The 26,776-nt window shown below is 39.0% G+C and overlaps 1 protein-coding gene across 4 annotated transcripts in view; it reads right to left on the bottom strand.

Moving 5' to 3' along the window:
• Positions 1-26,776, bottom strand: part of Ptprz1 (protein tyrosine phosphatase receptor type Z1) — a 176,712-nt gene that overhangs the window by 63,976 nt on the left and 85,960 nt on the right. For all 4 annotated transcript variants that reach the window (XM_087901872.1, XM_087901873.1, XM_087901874.1 and 1 more), the window contains exons 5-9: positions 23,250-23,345; positions 22,709-22,775; positions 13,711-13,868; positions 13,418-13,568; positions 551-735 (exon numbers count right to left, since the gene is read on the bottom strand). In XM_087901872.1, coding sequence (XP_087757998.1) covers positions 551-735; positions 13,418-13,568; positions 13,711-13,868; positions 22,709-22,775; positions 23,250-23,345 — 657 coding nt within the window. The remainder of the gene's footprint in view (positions 1-550; positions 736-13,417; positions 13,569-13,710; positions 13,869-22,708; positions 22,776-23,249; positions 23,346-26,776) is intronic.

The raw sequence follows: 26,776 nt of genomic DNA, 5'->3' as shown, positions 1-26,776 counted from the left end.
GGCCAACCCTTCCTATCAAATCACAGGAGGAATCCAAGCTGTACTTTCTCTCATTCATATAATTCATGTGCATGGCTCGGAGGATCTTTTATGTTATTCTGTCCTCAAAATTCTGACATAGTTACCACTTGATATTTGTCCCTAGAAATCTGAAGCAAAGCAAAGGACTTTTAAGTCCCCTACCTTGTTTTTCCTGTGATAGAGAACACATAACATGTACAAGGTGAGATTCTCAGGTCAGTTGTGAGATTTTAATTGAAATACTTACTTATTCCTTACATTACCTTATTTATAAAGGAGGAATACACTAATAATGTTCTGTGCTTACATTTTACATATGAATGCATCTCTTAAAATGTTGCTGACAGTGTCTGATCTTGTATTTAATTCTAACTACTAACATAATTTACTATGCCTTATATTCCCTGGGAACACCTTCACTCAATGACTACAGTGACCAGAGGCAAAAATACATAGTCATTTGTAAATTCTTACCTTGGACGCCAAACTATAATGTTATCAGACAGAAAGTAATTCATCTTATAGTTACCAAGTCCTGATAGCCATCTGTTAAAAACTCATGCTTGGTTTGGTCGCTGCCCTCAAGTGGCTGGTACAGAACAGCAAACTTCTCAATCATGGTGTCATAAACAACTCGAGGTCTTTCCCACGTGACCAGAAGGCTGGTGTAGTTTTCAGGGTCAGCCTGCACATTTTCTGGTTCTGAACTGCACACTTCAGGAGAAAAAAAAAACGGAAGTCATTTGCACAAAAATTTGTATTAAATAAAACATACCCTAAAGGTTTTTTTTATTATTATATCTTAGTTCAATATGAAGTAAAATATTATCTCTTGTTCCAATTTTTGTACCTAAAATTGGATTTGGTAGGATCTTTTCAGAAGAAAAGAGGGCTACTCTGGCTGGCAGCTCTGGAGGGTGGAGGTCCAGCTGTAGGCGCTTTGACTATGATACATCTTGATGGGAGTATGTGTAATCTCACTGTCTTTAAAGGTTCCGTTCCTCTGTCCTTAAACACTGACAGCATTCAGTCACAGGGGTTCCCTCCACAAACCCAAACTATAACCAAAGTTCCTATTTGAAACCACCATGTTCTGATTAGTTTCTGCCCTCTCAGTACCACTGAAATATAAGAACTATAGCTTCTTTCTCCCTTTTCTTTTGCTGTTGCCTAGAACATGGTTTTAAGAGTATTTGGCATGGACAATCATTGTTAGAAAAAATGAACATAGGATATTTTCAAACTCATGGTGTCTGTATATGGCTTGTCTGATACCTGATGAATTGATTTAGATTGGGACTAGAAAAATTTCAATTATAAAACATGGTCTATAGTTGGACATTTTCGCTATTAGAGAAGCCCTGAAATATCATGAAACCCATGAAAATCATATCACAACTAAAAACATTAATTCAGTCTTTTTGAGAACTGGCAATGAAATTCCACTTTGGCATCATTAATAGATTAAATAAGTAAAGACAGAGAATTAGAATATTTGTCTCATATGAAAATAAAATTGTGAAGAAAAACTTTCAAAATTTCTTAATGTAACTTAAAGATCACACCACGTAGGAACTAAGCCAAAAAAATCAGTCCCATCAGGAACAGTCCTGATGCTCTGGAGAGCGTTTGTACACGGGGTAAATTCGGAGTAACTTACATGGAAAAGGTTAGATGCCACAGACATTTGCAAAGCAGAGGAAGAGAAAAATCTCTCAGGACAAAGATAAGAAATTCACTGCTGGGACACTCTTCCAGGGACATTTCCAGCTACAAAGCTGTGGCATGGAAGCATGTGGGTGTCTTCAATGAGCCACTCATCGTGGGTAAGACACCTGTAGTGATTCTGAAACTGCTAGCAGGCGTGTCAGAGTGTGACCCGAAGGGTTTTGCCCTTTCTTTTCTCTCCTTTCCTTTCCCTTTCTTTTTCCTCCCTCTTCTAGTTCGTAGTTTGTCTCATAAACACATGAGGGCGCCCGCGACTAACAATTCCCTCACAGGCAGCCTGACTTCCATACAGTATTGCTCATTAGCAAGCAACTCTGGAGCTGCAACAGTACATTAGCTACTCACAAAATAGAAGCAAATGCTTTGAATAAATACCTGGGTAAGTCTACACGAGTCAGAGATAGGACTTTTCTCCTTTCCTTCCTTCCTTCCTTCCTTCCTTCCTTCCTTCCTTCCTTCCTTCCTTCCTTCCTTCCTTCCTTCCTTCCTGCAAACTGGTAATGTTTTATTTTGTTTAAGGACAGCTTAGAGTGAGGTGTTCCTCCAAGAATAAGAGGGAAATTCTTTCATTGTTAAAAATGTGAATTCAGACTTTAAATATGTTTCCTGGTTATGTTTAGACAACACCATACACCTGTGACTCTTCTGTGACTTTTCCAGCAGATGGCAGAAGACCATCAAGCCATCTCAACCCCAGAGCATCACAGAAGCTATCACTGAAAAACCAAAACGACCTCCTTCTTCCTTCTAGGGGAGTGGACCTGTCAAAGGTGGGTTTCTGACAGAGTAATCTGTAGACTTTTTTTTTCCTTCTAAAATAAACCCCTCTTTTTGGAGAAAGGGAATGCTTTAAAGTGATAGAAGTTTTATGCTTTTTAAGATGTACTCTGTAAAATTTATTTCTGATCTTGATTAAGGTATTGTGATTGTGTAGTTCATTTAAAAATGTAATGTATAGTTAGGAAATATAGGTTGTTAACGGATAATCATCAATAATAGTCAAGCTTGGAGTCATGTTAGTTAGATTTTCTAGATATATAAAGTTATATTTCAAAAATGGCCTGAGAAAAGCAGAAAAGTGTGCATTGAGATCTGCCCAAAGCATTCTTACCCAGCTTCCCTGGCTTGTCTATATCTGTCTGAGACATTTCAAATGGTAACCTTCTATGTTAATCTGAAGTGAGACTTTCCAAAGAAAGTTGTATTTCTTTGCTAGCAGGTTATCATTTCTTAACTGTCTTAGTTATAATTCTATATGACTCTATTAGTTAGTTTAAGAGATGGGGCTTATGGATTTCCCCTTTATTTCTTCATTCCCCTTTCTCAACTCTTGGCAGATCCTCTCTACCTTCCGCTCAACCCAACTTCATGTTTTCTCTTTCTAAAAATTGTGGAGTCCAGCTTGTGTTGACTCCTCATGAGCACAGGACCTGCCTTGGAGTGCAGCTGATATGCCCAGTGTCGCTCTGCTGAAGAAAACTGACTCTCTTTTTCCTAGCAGCTATCTCTTGGCAATAGCTCATTGGCCAGAGGTGGGACTTCATGCCTGCTCTCACTCCTTTGTCCTGGGATTTGCCTGACGTGAGCTTGCACAAGTCCTATGTTCACTGTCATCGTCTCTGTGGGTTCCTAAGTGTGTCTGCTCTGCTGTCTGGAAGACACTGTTTCCTTAAGGTCATGTACCATCTCGGGCTCTTATAAACATTCCTTTCCCTTTTCTGCATCGATCTTTGAGCCTTGAGGGGAGAGTGTGACAGAGACATCCCATCTCTTGGGCTCTATATGCTGACCATGTGCGTGTTTCTGTGTTAACTACCAAATACTTCAAAAAAATGTTTCTCCAACACAGGGCGAATCGTTCACTAGTCTATGGATATGATGAAAGGTCATTAGGAGTCATTTTATTGCAATTTCATTTAGCAGAGTAATAATAGTGGGCCAATGACCTATTAGCCTCAAGTTTTTAGTCTCATTGACGGTATAGGATATGGATTCCATCTTGCGCAGTGGACCTTAATTCCAAATTTTTAAAAAAATCATGGTAATTCCTATAACATTTGTGTTACTAGTCTATCAGCAGGCACATCTTGCAGGTATGTCATTATTGTAACTCTTGGGGTTCATAGCTGGGTGAGATTGATGATCACTTTTCTCTTCGTGTAGCATGTAGAGTACCTGCAAGTACATGAATGCAAGCCAGAAGGGATGAAGCTTCCAGTTGAGGAGCTGCTAGATTTCTCCATGTTCTATGACATAAGCACCTGGTGTCTTCAGCAATAGAATCTCACTGTCAAAATGCAGGAGGGTAATCAATCACAATGGCAATTACCCATAATGGTTGGGATTTCTATCAGACCTTATTAATGAACAACTCAAAAATATGTAGCCAATTCTTAATTCTATGGACTTTTCTTTGGTAGCATACAATGTCTAATTGGGGTATTGCCACCCCCATAATATGGTAACTCCATTTAAACTTTTTAATAATATGTGTATATATTATATATACATAATATATATATTAGTAAACTTCTATAGTAGTAGATTTTCATACAGCTATTTAAAAATAAAATCTTTCCTTCCCTGGAAAATCTCCCCCACCCCATGCCTTACTGACTAACTCACTGCTGTAGATATTCTAAGTGAAACACATATATCTTCAGCTTTATTTTAATCAGAACACTATTTTAAAAAACATCCTTTTGTCATCTGATAGTGAGTAGTTTAGTAATATGAACCTTTAGGTAAGTCTTATTCTTTAATTGTTGAAACAAAGGACACGAGGTGATAAAAATAAATGTACTTTAGATGTGTTCAAGAGAAAAGTCTAACTTACGTCTGAACACTGCGATCTTGCCAAAGCATTGACTACACCTTTTAAGGAGCAAACTAATTGGTTCCGTAAATATAGTTTGGTATTTTGACATCAAATTAGGCCATGACCATGGAGTAGATATTTAACATGACCTAATATTACTTTCCTTACTATTGTTTTATTGACATCAGTTATTATTTTTATTTTAGATTACATGAATATGTAGGGTATGTCTCTGTGTGAGGTTGTACACACTGATTGCAGGAATGGGTGAGGTGTAGAAAGGAGTGTTGCTTGTCTGGAGCTGGAATTACACATAGGTGGCTGTAAGCAGATGTATATTGGGGCTGGGAACTGAACCCAAGGCCTCTGCCAGCCTATTAGGCACTCTTAGCTGTAGGTGCTCTTAACTGTTGAGCCTTCTTCATTCCCTAAAATTAGCGCAATTATCTTATTAGAAAGATGTAAACTCTACTAGGAACAACTATCTGGACTAAAAATCAAGAAGTCTTTTCGATATCAATATATATTTTTGATATCAAACACATGTTAACAAAAATGTAAACAATAAAAGTTACAATTTTCTTATATAGGTTCATCAATGTTACTGGGAGAGCATGCTACCTTTCAAGTCATTTCTACGAGTTACATTCAATCTGGATCCTAGCCACTCATTCTTAAGCAATGACAACTGAGCCTAAGTGTGAAACACGGGCGAAGGGGCTCCCTAAAAGATCTCCTTGATCAAACAGCCATATGTGTCCAGGATTAAAAACAACTGCAGTCTTCCACTCAGGTTAATTCTGGTTACTCATGGCATGTTGGGGTATCTGTTCTTCCTGTCCATTGAAAGTTCATCCCTTACATAGCTTTCTAATGCTGAGAGTCACAAAGTTGCAGGTGTCTTTAGTTTCTAACCTCTCGACTTTCTTTGCAGAGAAATGCACAACAAACAAGAACCCAAACAAAGCAAAACAAAACAGTCTGTTACTTAGACCAGATGGGGTTGTGCTCATCAAAAGTCCCACGTAAACATTCAAGGTTGTAAAGTGTGTCGCTCACATTTGGCTGACATAAAGGGCAGTAGTTATTATATGGAAGAACATTACCACCCAGAGAAAGAATCGGAAGATTACTAAGCAAAGTGCTGAGTATTTTGAGAACAAAAGAAAAAAGATCAGGAAAAAAAAAATGAAAAAGACAGCAGAAAAGAAATGGAGGTGAAATACAAGAAAATTCTTTGGTTATGAGAAATCACTGTTAATTATAAAAGTAGATTTGCTAATGTATAATTCATGACATTTTCTAGGAAATAGTAGAAAATATCTTGCAGTTTATTGCCTTAGGCTACAGAGTTGAAATACATTATGTTACAAAGACACCCCCAACATGCTGTATTTCTTGAAAAGCACACTATATTGTATTGCTTTAAATTTGTACATTGATTTTTTTTTACAGTGCTAGCTAACCTTTGAGGTCCATTCATGTATAAAGTACACTCTATAACAAAGTATTCTACATGCACGCCATGCTAATTTTGCAAAGCTATACTTCTTCACTGTGATTGCTTATTTCTCTATGCACCTGACAAATGGCAACAATTGTCACGGAGTCTGCAGCTTACTCATCTAAGGCACTGTAGTACATTGCAAAATTTACCTCTTTATGAGTCTCACAGCAGCCCTCTGCAGGGACCACCTTTCTTTTTCCCTTCCTTCCTTCCTTCCTTCCTTTCTTCCTTCCTTCCTTCCTTCCTTCCTTCCTTCCTTCCTTCCTTCCTTCCTTCCTTCCCTTTCGTTTTCTTTTATTTTCTTTATAAGTAAAACAAACTATCTATTTTCACTTTACATAATATTCCTAGTTCCCACTCCTTCTCCTCCTCCCATTCCTTCTACCTTCTCCCTCACCCCACCCCATCCACTCCTCAGAGTCGTGAAGACACACTGCTGTGGGGAAGGTCCAAGGCCCTCCCTACTATATCTAGGCTGAGCAAGGTATCCATCCAAAAAGAATGGGTTCCAAAAAGCCAGTACAAGCAGTAGGGATAAATCCTGGTACCACTGTTAGTGGCCCCTCAGTCTGCCCCAGCCATACAACTGTCACCCACCCATACACTGTCAGCAAGACTAGTTTGGTCTTATGCTGGTTCCTTTCCTGTCCGGCTGGAGTGAGTGAGCTCCCAGTAGCTCAGGTAGACTGTTTCAGTGGGTGTATCCATCATAGTCTTGACCTCTTTGCTTATATTCTCACTCCTCCCACTCTTCCACTGGACTTTGGGAGCTCAGCCCAGTGCTCTGCTGTGACTTGACTCTCTGCCTCTGTTTCCATCAGTTGCTGGATGAAGGTTCTATGGTGACACTTAAGATGTTTATCAATCTGACTACAGGGCAAAGCCAATTAAGGCACCCTCTCCTCTATTTCTTAGGGTCTTAACTAGGGTCATCCTTGTGGATCCCTGGGAATTTCTCCAGTGCCAGGTTTTTCGCTAGCCTCATAATGGTTCCCTCAGTCAAAATATCTCTTTCCTTGCTCTCATCTCTGCCCATCTTCCATCTCAACTATCCCGTTCCCTCAAGTTCTCCTCCCCCTTCCCCTTCTTCCCTCTTCTTCCCCTTCCACTCTCCCTTCTCCTCCCACACCCATGTTCCCAATTTTGTCAGGCGATCTTGTCTATTTTTTTTTCAGGTGGATCTATATATGTTTCTTAGAGTTCACCTTGTTACTTAGCTTCTCTAGGGTAATGTACTATAGGCTCGTTATCCTTTGTTTTACAGTTAGTATCCACTTGTGAGTGAGTACATATGAACAATGTTCATCTTTCTGGGTCTGGGTCACCTCACTCAAGATGATTTTTTCTAGTTTCATCCATTTGCATGCAAATTTCAAGATGTCATTTTTTTTTTTTAACTTCCGAGTAGTACTCCATCATGTAATTGTACCACATTTTCTTTATCCATTTTTCAGGCATCTAGGTTGTTATCAGTTTCCAGGTATTACAAATAATGCTGCTATGAGCATAGCTGAACAAATGTCCTTGTAGTATGATTGAGCATCTTTAGAGTATATGCCCAAGAGTGGTATTGCTGGGTTCTGAGATAGGTTGATTCCCAGTTTTCTAAGAAATCACAATACTGATTTCCAGAGTGATTTTACAAGCTTGCATTCCCACCAGGAATGGAGGAATATTCTCCTTACTCCACATCCTCTCCAGCATAAGCTATCATTGGTGTTTTTGATCTTAGCCATTCTGACTGGTGTAAGACAGTACCTCAGAGTTGTTTTGATTTGCATTTCCCTGATGACTAAGGATGTTGAACATTTCCTTAAGTGTCTTTCGACCATTTGAGATTCTTCTGTTGAGAATTCTCTGTTTAGTTCTGTACCCCATTTTTAATTGGATTATTTGGAATTTTGATGTCCCATTTCTTGAGTATATTTTGAAGATCAGTCCTTTGCCTGATGTGGGATTGCAGGGATCACTTTTATTCTTCTCTTTTTTATAGGTGAAGACATGGTGTTTTATAATATCCACAATGTCACGGCTTTTACATAACCAAGTACTGGTACTGGGTTTGGAAGTAAATGTTCTCTGGTCTTTGAAATCCAAGTTCTTTTACCTGCATGCTTCAATAGCTCCTGCTCTCCAATGAGAGAGACTTGCTAGGGTGCTAACAGCACAGCATAGTACGATCTGTGCTTGGGAGGCAGGGAATAAATATCAACTTTGCCTACTTTATACTTTTACATGTTTAAACTGCTGTTCATAGTGCTTTTTTTTAAAAGGCAACCTCTATTAAACCCCTCCAGATCAGGTGGGTCTATCAAATTCAACAATTCGTAGAATCTATGATGTCCCCTTTATGATGCCCAAATGGAGGGCCATGCTAAGAAATGATAGCCTTACTGGGAAGCGGAAAAGTAGAGCATCGATGTTCTGGAGAGATGAATACTTAGACACTGTTGTGACTGTAAAAATGAATATTGTCTGGGATTTAATCTCAAAGTGCACTTGGAAACAGGGAGTCACATGTTTGTCACGATTTGCTACATATGTTAAAAATATGTATTTCCTGCGATACATTTATTAATAGCAAGATTCTGACAATTTTATCTTACATTTTATTTCTGTTTTAGTCAAAATTAAGGTGTTGGATATTTATAAATAGAGAAAGTATAAAAAAGAAAGTCAGAAAGGATATCCAACAGAGTTCTCAGTGGTCATCTCTGAGTGGTGACATCATAAGGAATTTCTGGTGTCTTCTGTGAGCTTACACATATTTTCTTTTTTGTTTTATGTTTTTGAGACAGAGTTTCTCTGTGCATCTATGCCTGTCCTGGAACTCACTCTGTAGCCCAGGCAGGCCTAGAACTCACAGAGATCCACCTTCTTCTTCCTCCCTGAGAGCTGGAATTAAAGGCATGCGCCACCACACCCAGCTCATATTTTCTACTTTAACAATAGAAACAATGTAGGACCTTATGTCAGACTAAATTTAACAAAAACTAAAACCTGAATTCTACCCTAAATTGTTGTCAAATTCAGTTTCAAAAAGAAGGGAGATAAAGCTTTATTATCAAAAAAAAAAAACCACAGGGATATGCACAACAAATGAAATAATAATAATAATACTGATATGCAAACAGTCAGTCATAACAGAAGAGTTGTTTCAGCTCATAAGCAAATGCTCCAGTTCTAAACACAAATCCCCCTTCTCAATCGCAAACAGAGAGCCCCTCAGCTTTTATTATAAGTTCAGCAGATGCAAAATATTATACAGTAGGAATCGGAAAGATTACTATATAATTATCTTTCTCTGCTAAATATACATCATTGTCAAATATAATAATAGTTTTACCTGAATAGTGACAGAGTTCAAATAAGGGCTGGATCTTTTTGGTTCACTGTATCTTTTTTTCAGTCATGAGGAAATGATTTCTTAATTTTATTATGACACAGATATTGTTTTTAAAATTAGAATCTTTCCTTGAAGCCACCTTTAACTGAGAATCTGAAGAGTACGATATACATTCTTTTGAAGACTTTGAGCATTTAAAAAATTTTAAATGACATTACATAAAGAAGAACTTGGCTTTGATCTGCTTGGAAATCTAAAGTTACTCATTTCTTTGGGGCCTGGTGCCAATAACACATGTTCTTTGTAGCCCCAAAGGCTAGGGAACAAGTGAATGGAGCATATTCTTTTTTAAAAAAAATATTTATTTATTATGTATACAATATTCTGTCTGTGTATATGCCTGCAGGCCAGAAGAGGGCACCACACCTCATTACAGATGACTGTGAGCCACCATGTGGTTGCTGGGAATTGAACTCAGGACCTTTGGAAGAGCAGGCAATGCTCTTAACCATTGAGCCATTTCTCCAGCCCCCCTGAGCATATTCTTTAATTCATTCTTGTCTTCCTCACTTATCAAGCGAGGAGAAAGCTTGCCCCTAGCAGACAGAGACTGTCCTTTCTCCCGAGCTACAGGTGACAGTGAGATGCATAAGGCGGAAACCTACCAAGAAAGTGAAGCAGGTGCATGAATAGCCCTGAAGCAAGACAATAAAACATAGCTCACTGCAGGCAAAGGACCAGGGCAGTTCAGCAGGAATGACTACTTTCAGGGATGGAGAAAAGGCATGTTGAGCAAGACAGATGAATTATTAATTATTGATAATGTCTCATATTAAATAAATAATACTTGTCTGATATCAGCTATAGAGGAAACTGGTACAACTGTGCAGAACTGGAATTTGCTAATAGGCAGATTTCCTTGCAGCCTCAAAATCGCATCTATCTTATATAAACCGAAACTTCAAAATTAAATTCTATGTAACCAAAAAAGAAAAAAAAAAAGGATGTTCTCTCATTCCTATGGCATCTTGGTAAGTAAAGACCCTTAGAGCAGGTAGCACTCCAAGGGGTGGGTATGGGAGTGGGTAGGATGATTTCCAGGATGTGGACCAAGTTAATTCGTTCATTGAGAAGGACCCAAGAACTACAGGAGGATGAAGGAAGCAGCTGAGACTCTGCCAGGAAGACAGGACAAGGGGAAGGTCAAATGACCAGAGGGCCAAAGCCTGGATCTCAAAGACAAAAAAAAAAACCTATAGTAAAAATTAGAATTGGCTCACTGTCAAGCAATAACTGTCAAGCAATAACTGTGTCTAAGCAATTGTCTCAACTGCACATAGATGTTTGTGTGAAACACTAATTGGCTGTTCTGGAGGATTCCTGGGAGAAGGGCGCCTACAAAGAAGCCCAAAGAGCCTGTGGGTGAACGCTTTTGTGGTAGAATTTATTTTAAAGTTTGCATTTGTAACTCCCTCCAATTAAATAAACACATGGATCTCCAACAGCCCCCTTTCGTAATGAGTTCTGCTATTTTAATTATTTTGGAACAAAGTTGCAATTTTGTGATAATTATTACTCTGACAGTCATAGCGATGCTGCCAAAGAGCTGTGGGGTAGTGTAACAATCTACACGCACAGCTGAGAGGAGTAAGATCAATGCCCATATGTGCCATCTGAGAACTGCCTGCCTTCCTTGATAGTCTGTTAACACGCTTACTGTAACTCAGAACACCAAGCAGTGCAGAGAGTGTAGTGACATTGTTCGACCTTAGAATAAACAAAACCCTCAAAAGTCAATACTTTTTAAAGTTTCATGTTTTTAAGGGCATTAATTTAAAAAAAATTTAAAGTTATATTTCTTTTAAGGTATTCTGTAGAGTAGAAAGAACTTTGGATGACTTTAAAGTCAGAGACATCTGAGTTCAAATACTGACATTACCCCTGACTGGCCATGTAAACCTAAACAAATCATTCAATATCAGCTTCCCACAATGCAAACCACAAAAATGTTGGCCAGCATCAGAAACTGGGTGATATGAGGCTTGAGTATAACGCTCTCTGGTGCAAGGTAAGGTAGTGTTATGCAAAGTTGGTAACTATCATTGCTTATTGGCATTATTATGAAGTTAAGCCTTTAACTTAATTATGGAAACTATATTGTCCCATGCTAATTCAGAGCTCCAGGTGGGTTACACATAAACAGGGCAGAGTTTATCTATCAAGCATCACCATGATTTTATTATATGGAAGCTTAGGCTTTTGGATGTGCAGTGACTATTCCGTGAATTGAAGCTTTGGCTTACCTCAGAAAGGCATAGAGATAAAAGATGTAGTTACTGCCATCCTGGGCTTAGAGGGCAAGGAGAGAGCTATGAACATAGGCAATTGCTATAGTCTGGTCATCAATAGGAACTTCTAGTTGGATACACTGTATGGAGTTCAGATGAACATTGTTAACCTTGAACTCCAGGGCTGTGATGCCACCTGAGTGTAGTCCTGTTCGTGGACTAGTTTCAGACAGTGTGGGAATAAGGGTCCCACAAGACATGATCTCTGAGAGGAGAAATGTCATGCTTGAGTTTGAGAGAACAAGGAACAGGCAAAAGTGTGACGACAACAGTGGCGGGGGAAGCGCGCTGCACAGAGACAAAGTCTTCAGTGGACTTGTGAGGCTGTGTTTCCCTGGTTCGGGGGAGGTTTGGAGCAAGGAACGAAGCCTTGCTGAAGACGAGTGAGCACAAAACATGTCCTACGTCTAGTCACAGACTCTGACCTTAATGTTAAAGAGTCAAGGAACCATCCAGAGTTTTAATAAAACGTGATTTAAAGTATAATGGAAAAAGCCATCATATTTTAACTTTGATATGTAGTCTACTGTATTTTGGAAAAGGAGTTGGTTCAGGTTCATTTTGTCTTTCTGATCAATTACATATTATTCACTATAAAACTATTAAAGTAACTGGGATGGCTAGCAGAAATATGACTAATTATATCACTTTAGGCAATATTAATTTGAGTGCTAATGTCAAACTAGATAGAGTTATTTAATACTGTTGTTATTGGTTTTTATTGTTGGATAGAAACACTTCTAAATATCCCATTAGAACAATAAAAGTATGAATATTAACTATTAATTTAAAAAATAGTATTAAATTAAATTAATATTATTCATGTCAAAACATTAAGTGCAGGCCTGAGATAAAAGAGAATCTAGTTTGGAAGGTCTTAATTTCCCAAAATGAAGGCTACTTCAAAGATTTCTTCATGAATGACTACTCTCTTGAATAAACAGAAAGGAACAAGACAGAGATGCTTCTGGTTCTGTCCTTGGGACATCTGTAATGGCTTGGACTCCCATGTCAGTCACAAAAAACACAGAACATATTCAGGGAACCCACACACCCACATATTCTCCCCTGCTGGTTGGTTATGACTAAGGCAAACTTATTTTCCCCCCAAGAAAGAAATCGAGGACATTTTAGCTATTCATTATAATATTTTCAATAACTATTAGGTGCTTTATTTTTTTCTTGGAACTGGCAACACAAGTGTATGCACCATAATCTCATGTTGAGGTTCAGTTAATGTTACCATCTCCAGCTCAAGTCCCTGATGATACCAACCAGACATGACACCCCAAGATCTGACTACCACAGCCTTTCCTTCCTACAGCTTCCAGGCCAGCAAATGCTGGAAAGGGAAGCTGGAACGTCTATGTGTTTTTTTTTTTCTGCTTGTTGTAATTTGGAAAGTGGCCTCCATTTATCCGATCTTATTTTTCTCACCTGTAAAAAAAACTCATAGAGGAAGAATGGATTTTTCAAACTCTGCTGATGTGGGAACCACAATTTGAGGAAGCTAAATTGCTTGCCTAAAGCTAGAGAAGTTAATTTAGGCTTTCAAAAAACTATAAGCCTTGTGTGCTTTTCACTACACCAAAATAACCATTGACGCTGAGTCTGTGAAGGGCACAGAAAAAGGATATTTCAATACATACCTGCTTCATGAATCTCTTCTTTGCCAGTGTAGGAGGAAAACACCTGCCTGGAAAACTTGTACTGTTGTTCTCGGAAGTTGTTTTGTAAGTAATCCATCAACATGACATAGCCAGACTGTTGCATTGTGAGAACTTCACAAAATACAGCCAGCTGGAAAGAAGACCAAATCATTTAACACACCTGCTTCAAGAGCCTCAGCAAATGCTTTAACGGGACAGTCTGCAGCATAGGTACAAAGCCATGCTTTTACAATAGCGTCAAATGGCTTCATTATGTGGACCTCCGAGATTACCTGGCTTTCGGAAATGCTAACTGTATCCTTAAAAACAATCCATTCCACGGTGTCCGTGCAGGGAGGAGATGTCAGTGAGCCGTTGTATATGTAATACTTGTCAGTGGAGTTTGGCAGAAGGTTCTGCAAGATGAACGGATCTAAGGCAGTCTGTTTCCCTAGGAAGTAATAACACACATCTCAGCTGGCGTCCCAACACAGGAGCTTACTTATCAAATCTACTATGAAACAAGAGCACACTCATAACTTATATACTTACAATAAAAATTTTAAGAATGTTAGATATGATAATATAATATATTGAGCATACCACAAATGACCTTAAATATATCATTATAGGCTGTTCGATGTCTTTTGTAACATGATGCTGAAAAAAGATCATTTTATATAAAAAGATAAAGAAATCTATGATTATGTCAATGGATATCATCTAAATAGTTCAACTATGTTCATAGCAGCATTATTTGTAATAGCCAGAACCTGGAAACAACCTAGATGCCCCTCAACTGAAGAATAGATAAAGAGAGTGTGGCACATTTACACATTAGAGTACTACTCAACGATTAAAAAGAAATTGACATCTTGAATTTTGCATGCAAATGGATGGAATTAGAAAACACTATCCTGAGTGAGGTAACCCAGACCCCCCAAAACGAATATGGTATGTACTCACTCAGAAGTGGATACTAGCTATAAACAAAGAACATTGAGCCTATAGTTCATGATTTTAGAGAAGCTAAGTAATAAGGTGACCCCAAAGGAAAACATATGTAGACCCACCTGGAAATTGGAAACAGACAAATTGTCTGAAAAAATTTGGGAGCATGGTGGGGTAGAAGGAAGGGGAAAGGGGGAAGGTTGAGGAGAACTTCAGGGAATGGGATAGTTGAGATGGAGGAAGGACAGAGATGAGAGCAAGGAAAAAGATATTTTGATTGAGGGAGCCATTATGGGGTTAGCAAGAAAGTTGGCTCTGGAAAAATTCCCAGGAATCCACAAGGATGACCTCAGCTAAGTCCCTAAGGAGAGGGTGCCTGAACTGGCCTTGCCCTGTAGTCAGATTGATGATTATCTTAAATATCACCATAGAACCTTTGTCCAACAACAGATAGAAACAGAGGCAGAGATCCACATCAGAGCACTGGACTGAGTTCCCAAGGTCGACTGAAGAGTGGAAGGAGTGAGAGTATAAGCTAATGTAGGAGGTCCTTCTGTCTGTGTGTTTCTTTTCTTGGTTAATGAATAAAGAAACTGCCTTGGCCTGCTGATAGGGCAGAACTTAGGTAGGAGGGGAAGACAGAACTGAATGCTGGGAGAAAGAAAGAGTGAGAGAGATGCCTGGATCCACAGCCAGATGTAGATGTGCTGACACGACCTCGTGGTGATATACAGATTAATAGAAATGGGTTAAATTAAGACGTAAGAGTTAGCCAATAGGAAGCTAGAGCTAATGGGCCAAAAAGTGATTTAATGAATACAGTTTCTGTGCGATTATTTCGGGGCAGGTCTGCCTGGACAAACAAGCGATCTCCTTGCAACAATGATCAAGGAAGTCAAGACCATGAGAGGTTCACACACTGAGAATTTGCCTGAGCTAATGGGAGCTCACCAACTCCAACTGAACTGGGAGTGAAAGAGCATGGGATCAAACTAGTCCCTCTGAATGTGGTTGACAGTTGGGACAGACTGAGGGGCCACTGACAGTGGCACTGGGATTTGTCTCTAATGCATGTACTGGTTTTGGGGGATCCTATTCTCTTTGGATGTATACCTTGCTCAATCTAGATATAGTAGGCAGGGCCTTGAACTTTCCACAGGACAGGGTGACTTGCCCTCTCTTAGGATTGGAGAGGGGGGTGGAAAGTTGTGTGGAGGGAGTGGGAGAGGAGTGGGAGTGGGAATTTGGATTGGTATTTTTTTAAATAATAAAATAAAATAACAAAAAAAAGAAATCAGGAGATTGAGAAAACTTTTGGAAAAGCAATTGGGTGATTATTTGGGGCAAAATGGAGAATAAGAGAGTTAAAATGTATTCTAGCCAGCATTCTTTGGATTCTGGACTCTGTCATTTTAAAATGAATTCCAACTGATGCTCCTTTTTTTCTTGGATCCACTGCCCTCATGTATTTGGAAATTTCCATGTTTTAAAAATTCTGGTGTGTACAGAAGCACAACAAGATACTATTAATTATGGATAAGGAAAATTGAGTTGTAGTAGAGAAAGATCTCAAGTATTCTGAAAATGGATAAATAATAGAAACATTACTATTATGGAATAAGTATGTGTTGTATTCGGAATAAACACTTGTCTTTTAAGAAATGCTTTAAAGGGTAAAAAGAGGAAAAAAGGAAAAATTAAAGGCACAAACACAATTATACAAAGAAGAATTCATAAGGCAGGGAATTAAGCAAGCTCATATGCAAGCAAAGAGGTGAAGAGCTCTTGTCATGTTAACAGACAATGGAGAACTGACTGAATGTGTTTGAAGAGGTTTATTTCTTTTCTCATTTAAATTCTGTATTAATTTAACTATATATCACATTTGGAAGCTTCAAAATAAAATTGAATCAAGCATGCATATTGAGAAGTATTTTCAAAAGACTATTCTGTTTAGTAAACGAATCTGGCAAACTCACTGTGCACAATACCAATACAATAAAAATAACTGTATTTCTACATCAGTTTCAAACAACGAAAATTAATTTTTCTGTAACATGAGTTTTTCCCTCTATTCCCTTTCTTTAGATTTTTTTAAACAATATATTTTGATCATTTTCTTTCACTCCTTTCTTCTGATACCTCCCAGAACCTTCCTCCCGCTTACCTGTACACTCAACTTTCTGTCCATTCTCTTTAAAAAACAAATAAAACCCTCAAACTGAACAAAACCAACAAAAAGCATAAAGCAACAAACAAACAAAACTGGGATCTGTTTTGTGTTGCCCAACTCCTCCTGAGTATGGGGCCTGCCCTGGAATGTGGTTATATACCCAGTGCCAATCCACTGAAGAAAACTGATATCCCTTTCCCAGAAGCCACTATTGCAAAAGCAACATGGTTACCAGTACCTCTGATTATCCCCAAACTCACTATACAGACCAGTGCTGAGACCGACAGTGAGACAGCTCCACTACCTATGTTGTTTATCTGTTAACCAGGATGCTGATTGTAAAGTTTAAAGGAAACACCGTCTATAAACCCAATAATCTTGAACAATAGCAAGCGGCAGAAAGGTCAGTTGCAGATAGGAAGGCTTGCTGATCATATACTGCTGTGGAAACCATATAGTGACATATTTTGCAGACATGCATGATTCCTTGATTTATGGCTGAAATAGTATTAAGTAGTGGAGAATTAATGGGCTTTTCATTACGAAGTGAATTTGAGGACACAAGTGAATTTCCACCACCTACTGTTTTATTCATTCATTCACTGGGTATTAACTGAACACAGCACTCCCAGCGCACCAGCTATGCTCTCTCCCTGCGCTACACCCACACCTTGAGCTCTCTGCTCTAGAGTACAAATGCTAACCCATTCTAGACGGATCAGAGATTTAAAATCATCTTCACTTATAAAAGAAAACATGCGAAAGTATCCTCACAGAGGTAGCTTGAAATTTCTGACATCAGTTACCAGTGCAAGGAGAAATGTAACAAAATTTAAACAAGCCATGATAGAGAACATTAGAAAGCTTCTGTTTAGGGGTGAGGATGTAGTTCACTTGTTAGAGTGCTTGCCTAGAGCACACTAGGCCCTAGATTTTATCCCAGGCACCAAATAAAGAAGTGTGGCAGAGCATGCTTGTAATGCTAGCACCGGGGAAGTAGAGTTAAGAGAATCAAAAGGCCAAGGTCATCCAAAATGGCACAATGAGTTTGAAGTCAGACTGGACTTTATGAAGCTCTGTTTAAAAAAAAAATTTTTTTTTAAACTCATTGAAGCTGCCTTCTGACTGGGAGAAGATCTTCACCAACCCCTCATCAGACAAAGGTCTGATCTCCAGAATATACAAAGAACTCAAGAAACTAGACACTAAAACTCTAATTAACCCAATTAAAAAATGGGGTACTGATCTGAACAGAGAATTCACAACAGATGAACTTCGAATGGCCAGAAGACACTTAAGGTCATGCTCAACCTCCTTAGCGATCAGGGAAATGCAAATCAAAACCACTTTGAGATACCATCTTACACCTGTCAGAATAGCTAAACTCAAAAACACCAATGATAGCCTATGCTGGAGAGGATGTGGAATGAGGGGAACACTCATCCATTGTTGGTGGGAATGCAAACTTGTGCAGCCACTGTGGAAATCAGTGTGGCGATTTCTCAGGAAACTGGGAGTCAACCTCCCTCAGGACCCAGCAATTCCTCTCTTGGGAATATACCCTAGAGATTCCCGAACATACTACAAAAGCGTTTGTTCAACTATGTTCATAGCAGCACTATTTGTAATAGCTAGAACCTGGAAACAGCCTAGGTGCCCCTCAATAGAAGAATGGTTAAAAAAAGGTGTGGAACATAAACACATTAGAGTTTTACTCAGCGGTAAAAAATAATGACATCTTGAATTTTGCATGCAAATGGATGGACATAGAAAACGCTTTACTGAGTGAGGTAAGCCAGACCCAAAAAGAGGAACACGATATGTATTCACTCATAAGTGGATTCTAACCATAATTAAAGGTCTTTGAGCCTATTATTCGTGATCCTAGAGAAGCTAAATAAGAAGACGAACCTGATGAAGATTATTTAGCTATCCGCCAGGAGGTAGGAAATAGACAAGAGTCCCAGGTAACCTCGGGTGCATGGGGGGGGTGGTGGGAGGGTTGTTGGAAGGGGAGAGGGTTAGAGAGAAGGGAGTAGGGGAGGAATGGAGAAAGCTCGGTTGACCGGGATGGGGGGAAGGGAGGAAGGATGAATATGGGATCAGGGAGGAATATATTTCAACTAAGGGAGTCATTTTAGGGTTTACAGGAAACTTGATTATATATGGGATCCCAGGTCCAAGGAGAGATCCCTAGATTGTTCTCTGGACAGAGGAGAGGGTGCCTGAACCGGCCTTGGCCCATAACCATACTGATGAATATTTTGCTTATCACCATAGATCCTTCATCTGGCGTTGGATGGCGATACAGACGGAGACCCACATTGGAGCACCGGACTGAGCCCCCCAAGATCCAAATGAGGAGCAGAAGGACGAAGAAAATGACGAAGGACTGCGAGGGATGCTATCACCCACTGATACAAGGGGTCGGATCTAATGAGAGTTTACCAAGGCCAGATGGACCGTGACTGAACAAGCATGTGATCCAACCAGATTCTCTGAATGTGGCCGGATTTTCTGAATGTGGCTGGCCTGGAGTCTTTCTGAGAAGCCATTGACAATGACACTGGGACTAGTTTCCTCTGCATATACTGGATTTTTGGGACTCTAGTCAGTTTGGATGCTCACCTTCCTGGACCTGGAGGGAGGGGGAAGGAACTTGAACTTCCCACAGGGCAGGAAGCCCTGACTGCCCTTAGGGACAAAGAGGGAGGAGGAGAGGGAGGGGGGGAGTGGGAGGGTGTTGGGAAGAGGGGCATAAATGGAAACTTTCATAATTTAATAAAATTACTTTCAAAAAAAAACTCATTGACTACAGTTTGAGTTAAAGGCTAAATCTTACAAATGGAATACTATTTGACTTAATTACATTTCTCCTGGATCAATGAAAATCTTTGGTTAATTCATTAGGAAGTTCACATGTTGTTTGGCTTAATGGATTATTGATGTTTAGAAATGTCCAGTAGCAAGATGATGTTGCTAGAGTTCAGTTTTCCTAGGACAAGGAAAAGCCCATGAGACCTCAACCCTACACAAAGAACTATGGGTAACTGAGGAAATCAATGAGCAGGAGAAGTGGGGACAAGCATACCAATTGGTTTTCCTGTGCCAAATATCTCTGAAAACATACATATATGTAGCATTATATGTATTGAATAGTTATATATTGGAATATATACACACATATACATATATGCATGCAATAGTAATTAGTGGGGAAAGAGGCCATGTATTTAACAAAGAGTTGATGGGTATTTGGGGGAGCTTGGAGGGAGAAAATAGGAGAGAGAAATGCAATTAAATTATAATCTCAAAAATGATTATCAGAGTACAGATTCCAACTAAAGTTCTCAGGAAATGATTGGCGTATTTCCTGTTAATGGGTGGGTATTTTCCAGCTTCAGACTTCTGTTTCTAAGTCTTGAATTTTTTGGTGATTAAATAATCTCTTGAATCATAAATGAACTAAAACAGTTTTTATTTTCTACTAAAAATAAAATTTCTTTTACATGTGTCTTATGAAAATATGATCTTGAAATATACTAATTAAATAAAGAGGTGGAAATTGATGCCCTGCTACCCGGAAGAAACTGAATTGATTCCAGGTCAATTCAAGATCTAGAAGCGGGGCAGAGAGGACAGAGGTTTGAGCCCTCTGTGGGGGATGTGGGGCACAGAATTTCCTGGGACATGGAGATAATTAAAGATAAGGGAGGTTAAAAAGAAAGGGAGGTCTTATTGTTTTTTCTCCTTAATATGTAATCCATTCTGCCTTTTCTGGATCTTAGGAGGCATATTTTCTTGCTGAGGGGATAAAAGTTCATGCTGTTTGTTACAGCTGGTATTTTTATGTTTGGCCTAAAATTCTGTCCTAAATACCACATTAGACTTTTCAGCTCTGGCTCTGTTTTTCAGTCCTGCCACCATACACTGAGAAAACTGGACTATGGTGATATTTTTGTGACTTGTGAAATAATTGTGACTTGCATCTGAATAACTACATAAGAGAATCATGCCTGGTCAGCAGCTCTCCACTAGGGCTCAGGCCTTCCACTCCATCACCAGTCTCTCAAACACAGAGGATTAACCAACCAATGTGCCAAATCCTTTCCTGGAAAGGTTGACAATGGGAGGAGGAGACAGGTGACTGAGAGCCATAATACAGCCCAGCACTAGAGGAATCCTGCCAGAGACATAAAATCAACCATTACTAACAACAGTTGCATTTAAGGGGCCACCTCAAAACTGCTTGCAAGGATTTTTCAGTATGCAGAAGGCTGGGCCTACTCTGCAATTGAGCAAGCAGCTAAGTAGCCCCACGACACTGTCCGTTTGAGAACCCCTGATAACATTATCTGCACGTTTTTCATCTTTGCAGCTGAAAAGATTCACTAATACCTCTCTCTTCTGTCTGTTCTGCTTGAAGATTATTAATATTTTATCTCTGTATCACTGCACAGTCACCACCCTTCTCCTCAGTCTACAGATACAATGCCTAACATCAAATAGTTATGGGGAGAGGAAAAGGAGAGAGAGTAGGTTCTCAAAGCGAAATGAGCCTTTTGGAGAGAAATGCAGAAGCTGAGCAGCCAGCCCACATCATAGAGAGCCGATTTTATATTCTGAACGACGTTTCTGGGACTGAGTTGTTTGCAACTCTCCTCACATGGAGAACATGAATCAGGACATGGAAGTCTGGATGCAGTCCATGGTCCTCTTTCTCTAAGGGTCACAACTACTGTCGGTCTTTAAGATTCCCTATAATGGCTCAGCAAACCAAACTGAGAAGCCCCCAGTTTCGTGGACTCTAGGGGATGTTCCAGAGAGCAAAAGAAAATGAAGAAGGTTGCATAACTTCACACATTAGGGTGAATAGTCTGGTTCTCTTGTCCTTTCAGCTGATGTAAAACACAGAAACAATCAGGTTCTTATGCTTTTAAAGAAGGGTTGAAAGCCAACCTGGTTCCCTTCCTTCAGTCAAGGAGAATTTACTTACTGACTTACTGAGAGAAAGTTAAGTGCGGCTTATGGTATTCAGTCTAGAATTTTGTTTCTAGGTAGACTGAGGGACAGTCAGCTGGATCTTGCCTTTCCTTATAGATGAAGAGGAGAAGCAGAGGTCTCCTCTGCAGGAGTCCACACATTCCTGACTCATGAAAAGTCCAGTCAATTCTGATCTTCAAATGTAAGTGACAAAGATGGATGAATCCTAGGCTGGGTTTCTGCTTTCAGAGAAGGGGACCATGTGAGCCTTGTTTCTGACTTCAGATTCCTAGGCTTACCAGGGAGGAATAATTTTCATTTTTATCAATAACCAAGGGTGCATTAATATTGTTTGTGTGGGCACAGGTTTTGAGCCTGTCACCAAGGTTGTCAAAAACATTTGCTGCAATGTATGACAAGATTCACAAGGTATCTATCAGACAGAATAATATAAAGCACATTCCATCCTGTTCTATGTAAACCTGCAACATTTTGTAAGTATTTTACTTCTTTAAAATACCCTTCTACCAAGAAAACCACCAGGGAATAGATGTTCACTTGAGTAAAATTCCCTTCTTACTTCACAATTTGATATTTTAAAAATTAATTAGCTTAATTACTAATTAATTTTTTAAAATAATCAACAAAATTAATTAATAATAAAATAATTGCTTAATTAATTAGTTTCAAATAGTTTTTAAGGGGATGTATAATACCAAAGTCTAAGAGGTGAATGTTTTAAAAGCATAGTATAATCATATTATTTTTAAGAAAGAATTTAGACAATGTCAGACTTCTTTTTACATTGATAACATATAATTTAAAGTTTTAATTAGTCAATTAATTATTCATTTACTTGAGACAGTTCCTACAGTGTGGCCCTGGCTGGCTGTCCTGGAACTTGTTGTATAGACCAAGACCGCTTCAGACTCAGAGAGAGTCCCCTGCCTTTGCCTTCTAAGTGCTGGATTAAATGCATGCGCCATCAGAGCCAAGTACTCATAGTCTTTAAGGTACAATATTCCCTGATAAATGGTTCTTTACTTAGGAGAAAGAAAAAAGCAGTCAAGTATGGGAAGGGCCATACGCTCATCTTTTCAGACATCTTCCTCTCCATCCTTCACAAGTGGTTTGTCACACTGCAGATATTCAGAAAAACTCATATCTTAATCGTAACAGCTTACCAAAACGACTGACACCTTCAATTCCATCAATAATGGCTTTAAAATCCAAATTTTCTTCCATTCCAACCTGTGAAAGAAGAATGACATTATAGGAGCAGGATCCAGCAATTAACTGACTGTTCCACAAAGCATTCCAGTTTAAGGATAAAGAAGAGTATGTTCCGAACACACCCACCTCAGCCATTGTTTTCAAGAGCAAGGCAAAAACAAAACACAAAAATCAGGTAACTTTTTATTTTACACTATGAAGAGTAAAATGGAAAATGTTGTGATTTAGTTACTTGCTATTGAGTTGGGATACTCTTCATGGACAGATGGGCAAATCTGTGCACTTAACCTGTCCACTTCAGCTAGAAGAAGTCTATTCAGTCAATGAGTATGAATCCTCTATTAAACATACCAGCCAGGGGTCACCCTTCCTGGAAATGACCACCAATGATCATTAGGGTGGTGATGTCTCCAGTTTGTATTTATATTAACATTTACCCCTGACAGTTCTACGATTGAAAAGATTAGTTGTAAACCTGAGTGTAATAATTACCTCAAATAAAACAGATAAAGCCCTTAGCCTCCCCTTTCCTTTAACTGCTTCCTCAAAACTTGAAAATCGATCCGCGTCAAAGCAGTAGACTTGCATCTGCAAATGTAACGATGATAGTTTTGTTAGAAACACTGCACGAAAGTCAACAGAGACATAACCGAGAAGCTGACTAAGTCAGCAAATTCTACTGGAAAATTTTTTCAGACTACATAGTTCTATAGTATCTGCATTCACCAAATAATTTCTATGTTACACATATACTTAAGTAAGTTTTCTATCATTCATATCTTTTAAAATAGAAGGAAATACAGAATCTTTCTAGGACAGCATGTATTACCAAGGGAATAGCAAAACATGACAGTAAAAATACACTAAGTAATCATTGAACCTAAACAAATTAACAAAGGTTCTTTTAACTGTTTTACTTGAATCTACAAACCTGGAACTTGCTGTTCCTTAAGTAAGCATTCCTTTCTTGATGGCCCATTATTACAATTTTGGGTATTATCTCAGGGTATTTACGGATCTTACACTGAAATTCTAAAGGATTCTACTTGTATTTAGAAAGCGCTAAGTGTTTCCAGCTTCCTATTGTAACTTCTGCTGTGCAGCTAGCCCCTTGAGTGTCTTCTCTAGATGCTCAGCCACGATAGGCTGTATTCAAGCTTTTAATGTATTCTCTGCTTATGGACTTAAACCCAGGTAACTGAGCTATATAAATGTTGGGCACATAGCCAGAACATCTTGTGCTCACAGATTTCTAAAGACACCAGGAATGTTAAGCACTCGAATTGTCTCTCCAAAGATGAAAATGAAAACCCTGTTCTTCCATCTAGAAAGCTAAGAATTAGAAATGTTTAATGGCCTGGTGATCTGTATTATCAGTTGAGCCAAACCATAGCAAGCTCCTACACTGAGGACTGGAAGGGGTTAGGAATCTAAATGACCCTTATTAGCCAGAGGTTCCCCCAAAGCTCCCTCACCCAGGACCAGAGGTGGCTAATAGCCCAAATGATGTCTAAGCAATGTGCATGACTAAGCCAGATTCTTAGGATTCAGCTAGCACAGGTAGCCTATTTCTAGAACCCACAACATGGAAGAAATGACATGGACCCTGAGTTGAGTTTCAATATAATTATGCTTCTTTGTACAACAGGGACTGTATTACACCTGGAAACCTTTTTAAAAAATTGTATGAAACTTAAATACGATGGGAATAAATTGCCTGATCATAGACTTTCCACAGACAGATCCAGGTTGGTGAAGTCAATCTGCACTGAATTTTCATTGCTATCTCTTCACGTGGTTCACTTCACCATATGACAACTGCAGGGACCCCCTCATATAAAGGTAGAACTCAGGCAAGAGTAGAAAGCCTGTGAGAACTCTCAAGAACTGTGAGTGGAGAAGCACCATGTCCAGCAGGACAGCAGTGGCTATGATGCGCCAACAACGCCTTTTCAGGGAGGGCATCTAAGCCAACTAAGGACAAGAGCTTTAAGATCGGAAGGAATTGGTGGATGCTCTATTGTTCTAAGTAAGTGCCCCCAGAAAGGTGTACACCAAAAAAATACAAGCCTGGAAAACTGAAAGTCATTTTCTGTGATACCAACGGATCATTGTGAGGGAGGAGGCTGGAGAAGCAGGCGGTGGTCACACCATGAAGCTATGGGAAGTCACCAATGTCATTGAAGAAACAGACATAAGGATGGGTGCTGTGGGATAATGTTCATGCACACTGTAAAGATTTGTCACTCATATTGGTTTAATAAAACAATGATTGGCCACTAGTCAGACAGGAAGTCTAGGTGGGACAGCCAGACTAGAAGAATTCTGGGAAGAGGAAAGGCAGAGAGTCAGTAGCCACCAAGACTCAGAGGAAGCAAGATGAGTATACCTTACTGAGCGAAGGTACAAAGCCACATGGGTAGACATAGGTAAGAATTATGGATTAATTTAAGTTGTAAGAGCTAGTTAGTAATAAGCCTGAGCACCAGGCCAACTGGTTAATAATTAATATAAGCCTCTGTGTGTTTATTTGGGACAGAATGGCTGTGGAACCAGGCAGGACAGAACCTTCTGTCTACAAATGGTAAGGGATAAGAATGGGGAAGAACTGAAGGAGGCTAAGATGAAAGAAAAACTAATATATTGACATTCAATAAGCTATGAAGAAATAATCATGGTTTGAATTTGCTTTCTAAAACACATACAATTTATAGAAAGAATTCAAAAGACTTGGTTGTGGGATGTGGGAGACAAAGGAGCAAAGTAAAGAAGAAAGAATAGAAGAAAAGTTTCTAAGATCTTCCTTTCCATGCCCAACAGCATGGAAACTACTTCCAAAGATTCACTTATTTTAAAGATTTATTTAATTTTGTTTTGTGTCTATGATTGTTTTGCCTACAAGTTTTTCAGTTTACCATGCGTATATCCAGTGTCCAGGAAGGCCAGAAGAGGACATCAGGTTCTCTGGAACAAGACTTAGAGATGGTTCTGAGCCACCATGTGGGTGTTGGGAACTGAATTTCAATTTTCTGCAACTACAGCAAATGTTTTTAACCACTAAGTCAACTCTTTGAACTTTATTTATTTTTATTTTTAATGATGTCCTTATGTTTATGTCTATGTGGAAGTAGGTGCATATGGGCATAGTTGCTGACAGAGGTCATAATGGGGAGTTGGGTTCCTGGAGCTGGAGCTGCAGGCATTTGTGAGTCATCTTATAGGTGCTGGGAACTTAACTGGGGCACTTTGCAAGAGAAGTACACAATTCTTAATCCCTGAGCTATCTCTCTAGCCTGAAAAATATTTTTATAAAGCAGCACAGAAAAGGAAAAGCAAGCAAGCCAACAAACAACCCTGCTAAAAGAGTCTTTAAAGAGTTTCTCTATATAAGAGTCCTGGCTATTTTGGAACTCACTCTGTAGACCAGCTGGCCTTGAACTCAGAGATCCACCTGCCTCTACCTCCTGAGTGCTAGGATTAAAGGTGTGCACCACCACCGCCCAACATCAAACATTCTTTTGCATTTATTTTGATTGCTCATGACTTTTTAAAAAAGTAGATAACTATACGAAAGCATAAGTCATAGAAGTGAGATGCTATGTATTTAAATTGTTGGTGTTTATTTCTTTGACAACATTTAATACATATAAATTTATTCCTGGATAGTTAATATACAACCACAAATGTACTTATTTACATTAAAAAAGACCTTTTGGTTCTTTGACAAAATTCACTCTAGCATTGTTTTTATTACTAATAACTATTTTGAATTATAAAAAGTAGTAGTTTCATTGTAGGTAATGGAGAATTTTTAAAGAAGCAAATATAAGAGGCATTTATAATAGTATCATTTCAAGAAACCCACTGTTCACCTTTACATGGTTTCTCTGAAAGATTTTTAAAGAGTATTAAATGTATTCCCTCCCTTAATTAACTCCATACAGCTGGTACTAGTAGGTCTGTTTCAAAGGACAGAAATAGAAGAATATGCAAATCGAATGATTTGTACAACACCATGT

Source organism: Myodes glareolus, chromosome 25 (genome assembly GCF_982192425.1).
Source record: "Myodes glareolus chromosome 25, mMyoGla1.1, whole genome shotgun sequence".
In the NCBI taxonomy this organism is placed as follows: domain Eukaryota; kingdom Metazoa; phylum Chordata; class Mammalia; order Rodentia; family Cricetidae; genus Myodes; species Myodes glareolus.
Note: the sequence above shows the minus strand (reverse complement) of the source record. Positions and strands in the feature narration are given on the sequence as shown.